This window comes from Ixodes scapularis, unplaced genomic scaffold, assembly GCF_016920785.2.
Source record: "Ixodes scapularis isolate PalLabHiFi unplaced genomic scaffold, ASM1692078v2 PGA_scaffold1__304_contigs__length_218370807, whole genome shotgun sequence".
NCBI classification, from domain to species: domain Eukaryota; kingdom Metazoa; phylum Arthropoda; class Arachnida; order Ixodida; family Ixodidae; genus Ixodes; species Ixodes scapularis.
The window spans coordinates 64048678-64055745 of NW_024609846.1; the positions used below are offsets into that span (position 1 = coordinate 64048678).

Consider the following 7068-nt stretch of genomic DNA (forward strand, 5'->3'; position numbering starts at 1 on the left):
TATAGCCGCCAATACTTAACTCAGAGAAATGACCAGATGACATCTCGAAAGATGATAGCGCGTTTTCACATGACGATACGCCCTCTTATTTGCTTTCAAATTTGGGAAATGTAGTTTGAAGTCGGGGGCTGTACTTTCCTCGGAAAGCACCTGAGAAAAAGTTTAGTAAAGTACTACATGCTTAGGAAATGTACTTCAAGTAAAGTACAAGTTTTCTAAACACTCTTAAAGTAGTACTTTAAGTACCCTGTACTTAAAGTACTTCCCAACACTGCTTGTTTGTTATTATTTTTATGTAAACACGTTGAGGAATTGCTAACGTTTCTCGAATGATCTTCGAATCTGGGAAGACCTGAACAAACTACAGGAGCACCACATAAGCTTCAGAGCAGGTGCTCCATTTTGTTGCCTCTCTCGAGAGAGGATGCAGTGCGCACACCTCCTGTAAAGGGATGGATTAAAGATTCACGCCCCGGCTGGACGTGCTCCGCATGGGCTCCGCTTCCACCTGGTTATAGCTTTGTATCATCGCAACCACACCAGTCGAATTGATACCAAAGTGTTCCTAACGTCACCAGGACCACATCGGTGCCAACAACTTCGCCCATCGATACCGGGTACGTGAATCACCACCGAATTATGACCAGCCACGCCGGCACTCTTCGCTAAGCCTAACGTCGCCTTCGCTTGGCGAGGAGGCCGCCGGCTTGACGTCAGCCCTTAGCGACAGAGGCAGCAACCACCTGCGCACGTGCGGTTCGCTCCACTCAACGCACCGACATGAGCGCCTCCCAACCAGCTGCCGACGCGGGAACTTCAAACTCTCCGCCGCCGCCTACCACCAACTCGCCGCCGCAGCAGCTCCCAACTTCTCCGACTAACACCGCCATTCTAATCACGCCAACGCGTGTCGAATACATGGTTGAAGGGGACGAAATCGATCCCGACATCCTACGTGAACCTGGATGGAAGACAATTCGCTCCCGCATCGCAGCAACAACCGCTACTTCAGCCACCACCACACCCGCTGCTGAACCCACCAAGCCCCAACAAAAACGCCGGCAACATCGCAAGAAACCTACCACCCTCCCAGAAGACCCGCTCCCCCCTGATGACTTCAAGGTTGTCATTCGTCCTCAGGGCGGTCTGGACCTCAGCACAACTAATGCAGCCCAGCTAGCCGACTGCATCTTCCACCAAGCCAAGATAACAGACTTTGCTCAAGACCAAGTACGCATAAACACCCGTTCAAACTTCATCGTAGTAAGTACCCCCGATGAACGCAGAGCCCAACAATACATGGACCTCAATGCAATCACTTAGAACGCTACCCACTACCCCGTCCAAAGCCACATACCCCCACCCAGCACCACCACGCCAGGAGCAATATTCCAGATACCAGCTGAAGACTCCGAACCACTAATCATGGAAAGCCTCACGCGTCATAACCCCACCATAACAGTCCTCGACGCCCGTCGCATCAAAGACACGGGCATCGTGCAAGTCCTCTTTTTGGGGCCGCATGTACCCTTCTGGGTGCGGTACCGTGCGGTTATTCTTCGTTGCTACCCCTACAAGAGGAAAACCGAAGCATGCATGGCCTGTTGGTCAGCTGGCCACAGGCGAGACGTCTGCCCCAAACCCTCACCGAAACCCCAATGTACAATTTGTGGTACACCGGGCCCCACACCAAATCACCCATGCCAGCCTCGCTGCATCCTGTGTGGACAAGATCACCTGACAGGTGCAGCGGGATGCCCTAAACGCTTCCAGCCTCGCCGCACCCTACCGAAAACCCTACCCAACATACCCCCCTTCACCCCCGAGACCGGACCTGACCGCAACACCACGACCTTCACAACACCCGGACTCACCTACAGCCAAGCCGCTCAGGGCCAGGTGCGCGCAGCTCTGCTCCCAAATCCTCCAATTCACCCACCCCCACCCCCGCCCTCCACATGGCAAAACGAAATGCGCGAAATGCGCCAGGAAATGCAGCAACTGCGTAACACTATTACCCTCCTTCGCGCAGAAAATGAGCGTCTACAAGCGGAAAACCGTCTCCTTAAACAGCAACTCCAAACCTCCCACAACCCTCCAGCCCCGTCACCCGATCAGCTAACCACCTGCCCCCCGAATAAGAAACGGGCACTGCCCCCCAATACTGACCCTCCCCCCACATCCTCAGGCAACGCAGAAATAGACACCCTACGCGCCGAAATAGAAACGGCTTTCGATAACCACCGCCAACACACCTCTGCCCAAATCAATGCAATCCAGGAATCGGTACATTCCCTACATCAAGAAGTCCTACAATGGATGCACCTTGCCGCCCCAGCTACCGCACCCTTACCTATAACCCACGAAAATGACCCGGACCTCTAACACACAATACATCTGGCAATGGAACTGCCGCGGTTTTCGAACTAAAAGAGCCAACCTCCAAGCACACATTGCATCCATACCCAACCCCCCCATCCTCATAGCACTACAGGAAACATACCACTCACCCAAGCTCAAAGACTATGCATCTCACTCCCCATCGGATTTCCCCCAGATAGCCACCCTTGTACATCGCAATATTGCCACCCAGCACGTAACTTTCGCCTCACCGATCCCACATATACTAACCACACTCCACCTTCCCAAATCCCTTGTCACACGCCTGCATGTTCTTAATATCTATAGCCCCCCTAAATCCAAACACATATCCTTCAAATACATCTTCCAGCAGGCACTCGCTTTCACTAAACGTGACCCTCTCCTAATTGTAGGTGACTTCAAAGAACCCTAACATAGAGTGGGGCTACTCTTATACCACACGCAAAGGCCGCCTACTCTCTGAACTCACCCATTCCCTGAACCTCACCCTTCACACCAACCCTTCCTCCCCCACACGCATTGGCAACAGTGCCCAGCGCGATACCACTCCCGACCTCACCTTTAGCACCGGACGACTCACCCTTCACACATCCACAACACCACACACACTTGGCAGCGATCACTACATCATCAGCACGTGTCTTACCCTCAAAGGCATCTCCACAAGCCCCCCACTTCCACCACCAACACACACAGATTGGGATCTATTCCGTACCGAATGCCCACTCCCACCCACCACCACCTGTGATTCCGACCTAGAACAATGGACGACCCACCTTCTCTCAGCTAAACAGATTGCAACCAAAACTATCGATCCTCCTCCCCCAGCGGAATATGTAGATACCCACCTCCGTAACCTCTGGGATGCCTACACCAGCTTAGAGCAGCGCTGGCGGAAACATAAACACCGACGCAACCTTCGCATCAAACTACTAACTCTCCGCACTAAGATCGAGACGCACGCACTCACATTAGCCAGGAACAACTGGAACAATATTTGCGACGAAATGCGAGGCCAGCTCTCCACTAAGAAGGTTTGGCACATCCTCCGTGCCCTACTCGACCCGCGCACTACTAAGACGCAATCTCGCCACCAAACCACACAAATTATAGCGGAAACTCAGCTCTCACCCACCGCCCTATGCGACAACCTCCGCTCCATATACATTCCACCTCCATCATCACACCCTGTTGGTCCTCCACAATACACTGGCAACCCCAACCCAGAGCTCGACGCCCCCATCACCTTTGCAGAACTACAAGCGGCGGTGCAAGCCCTCAAACGCAACACCACACCAGGACATGACAACATCACAAACACCCTCTTACGTCACCTCAATGAGGAGGTCCTAGAACACCTTGTACAGCTCTTCAACCAACATTGGCTTAACCACACCCTTCCCTCCACCTGGAAACACTCTGACATCACACTTATCCCCAAACCTGGAAAAACACCCTCCATACACAACCTTCGCCCCATCTCACTCACCTCCTGTCTCGGCAAACTTCTCGAACACGTCCTGCAGAATCGCGTCAATGCGCACCTTGAATACACACAAACCTACCCACCTAATATGATCGGCTTTCGACCCAACTTATCCACGCAAGACGCCCTTATGCAGTATCATCATGATTTCCACCAACACCCCCCGCAACGAGATCACACCTCTATACTCTCATTAGACCTCCAAAAAGCCTTTGACAATATCTCACACCATAGCATCCTTCAGGCAATCTCATCCCAAAACCTATGCCTACACTTCTACCACTATATCTATAACTTTCTCGCAAAACGTACCGCTACCATCCGTTTCGGCCATGTCCAGTCTGATTCTTTCCACATGCCAGACCGCGGAACGCCACAAGGAGCGGTCCTCTCGCCCATGCTCTTTAACCTCACCCTAATCCCACTTGCCCGTACTCTCCTCACTATCCCCACACTACGCAGCACACTGTACGCAGATGACATTGCCCTTTGGGTCCACTCTGGCTCCGACCAACACATTGAAGCAACACTTCAACATGGCCTCAATCAAGTCCTACATCATATCGAACCTTTGGAGCTCCAATGCTCCCCACACAAATCCGCTCTCCTTACCTTTACGCCGCCTCGTCACAAACCCCTCCAAAACCCCCCCCATCCAACTTTTTATACACTCTGACCCAATACCACACACACAACAAGTTCGACTTTTAGGCCTCACCCTCACACACAACAGATCACCCGCACCCACCCTCCAATACGTAAAGAAATATGTTACCCAAACCTCACACCTCATTAGAAGGATCGCCACTAAACACCACGGCATCAAGGAACAGGACCGCCTCCGACTCGTCCACAGTTTTCTACTCAACCGTATCCTATATCAGCTACCCTACCTTAACCTTACACCCACCCAACTCGACTCCCTTGATGCGCTCCTCAGGAAGACATATAGACATGCTCTCCTACTCCTCCCTCACGCCCCAACGCACCGCCTGCTCGACCTCGGCATACACAACACAATACGCGAACACCTAGACGCCCACCACATGTCCCAACTCACCCGCCTCGCATCCTCACCCACAGGGCACTACATTCTTAACACTATAAACATACTCCCCCCACCATCCCAATCCCCCCCCTCCCCATTCCACCGCACATACGTAACCGCATTCGAGTCCACCCAATCCCTCGCCACATGCACCCAACTTTCCATAGAGCCCGGCGACTAGCACGAGCCAACATCCACGCCAAACTATACCCACCATCACCATGCACACTATACACTGATGCCACACCCTACCCTCACAAACCTGCACACTGTGTAGCTGTTCTCGGCCAACATCCACCACCAAACGTCACGGTGGCCACCATCCTCACTACAAACACAACCACGGCGGAGGAAGCGGCCATTGCCCTTGCGCTCGCCCAGAGCCCCGCCCCCCAATTCGTCCTATCTGATTCTCAGCAGGCCATCCGCAATTTTATTCGCGGCAATATCTCCCCCATGGCCTTCCAAATTCTCATCAACAACCCTCCATCCGACACCGTGACCCTGCTGTGGACACCAGCCCACACAGGCGTAGGCGCTAATGAGATGGTGCATGATCGTGCTCGCGAACTTATCGACCGAGCCGCCATTTCAACTGCGCCTACACGCGATGTCCCTGCAGGCAAGCCTACCTCCCTCCTGCAATACAGGGATATTACCCTACACTACCGCCTCCTCCGCCGCCAATACCCACCTCCGCACCCCCACCTCTCCCAAGAGGCAGCACACATGCTGCGCCTCTTACAAACACACACTTTCCCCCACCGAACACAACTAATACACACTCACCCACACCTCTTTACCAGCCCCGCCTGTCCTACCTGCGGGGCATTCGACACTCATTACCATTCCCTTTGCGAATGCCCCGCAGACCCATACCACCCTCTTCCCTCCCCTCACCTCTGGGAGCAGATGTTGCGCGACCCGGAGGAGTCAGCCCAAGTCCTGACCACCTCCCGGGCCCTGGCGATCGCGGCGGCCCTCTGGGCCTCCGCCACCCCCAATACCTGATCCCGGAAGAATAATAAAGTTTCCTCCTCCTCCTCCTGTAAAGGGCGAGAGTTCCTACGTTTGGGAGCAGCGGGGACAAGCCCTTTCTTCGAACGCGTCAAGTTTCCTTGAGCTTCGGGACGCCAAGAGAGGCCAGTCGTCAGCGCTAATCCCGCAGTTACTCGGCCCCACTTGCGACATGTCCGCTTCCCGCGCCTCGTAGCTGGGTTGTTGCAGTGGGGGGCTCGTGAACATTTTAGAGTATATCGAACCCTTTAAACCATTACCCCCCCCCCCCCCACCCACCCTCCTGCCTACGCCACACGCTTTGTCCTTGTCTTGTCGCGCCGTTTTAAACCAAGGTGCTCATTAACCAACTAGCCCAAGCATACCTTTAGCATGCTTCTCCCCCTTTGCATACATCAGCTGATCTTCTAACATAATATCTCTTTTTGTGCCGGAATATATGTTGATAAGCAAACCTACCTCTAAATTCGAAAGTAATTTGTAATTTGAGTAGAAGTTACTTGGAAAAAGAAATTAAGCTATACTACTAATTACCGAAATAAACAAAAATCACATCTCCACGTGGTGAATGATGTTTATTAGGACGAGCTCTGGTGGTGCTGATGATACTAATTTTATTGTTCATGGTGCTGACTTTTTTATTGCTCACAGGTAGTGCTGAGTTTCGGGTTGCGTTTCGACTTCATTATTACTGCCCCAGCTCTGGCTGGTGATGTGGTAGTAACCCCGGCTCTTGAGTTACTACCAAATCTCAGAGCCCCCTACTCGTCCCGCAGTCGTGACCGAGTGGTTAAGGCGATGGACTAGAAATCCATCGGGGTCTCCCCGCACAGGTTCGAATCCTGTCGACTGCGCAAACAATTTTTTTTTTTTAGGAAGACAAATAGGATGGCAATCGATGTGAGCACGGACGCCGGACAAGGCTAGACCCTAAGGAGCTTCGCCCCTAAAAGCTATTTGAAGGTTACTAAACTACTGAGAAAAATTGTTAAACTAAACTTGTAACAAGTTAGTGGCGCCCCCCTCCAGTCCGCCCGTCTGCGGCCGCCAGGCTCGGCGGGCAACATTGTTCACCGCACCAATAAATGCCGTTGAGCGCACGCGCTCCGGCCAGTCATCGTCCACCTCACAACCA

General features: G+C 52.9%; 1 protein-coding gene across 1 annotated transcript; it reads left to right on the forward strand.

Moving 5' to 3' along the window:
- Positions 1–5063: 5063 nt before the first annotated feature.
- LOC115312442 lies at positions 5064–5789 on the forward strand (the record flags this gene model as incomplete). Its single annotated transcript, XM_040218504.1, has 1 exon — positions 5064–5789. A coding segment is annotated over exon 1 (726 nt), but the record flags the coding sequence as incomplete, so codon positions are not given.
- Between the last annotated feature and the right edge of the window lie 1279 nt (positions 5790–7068).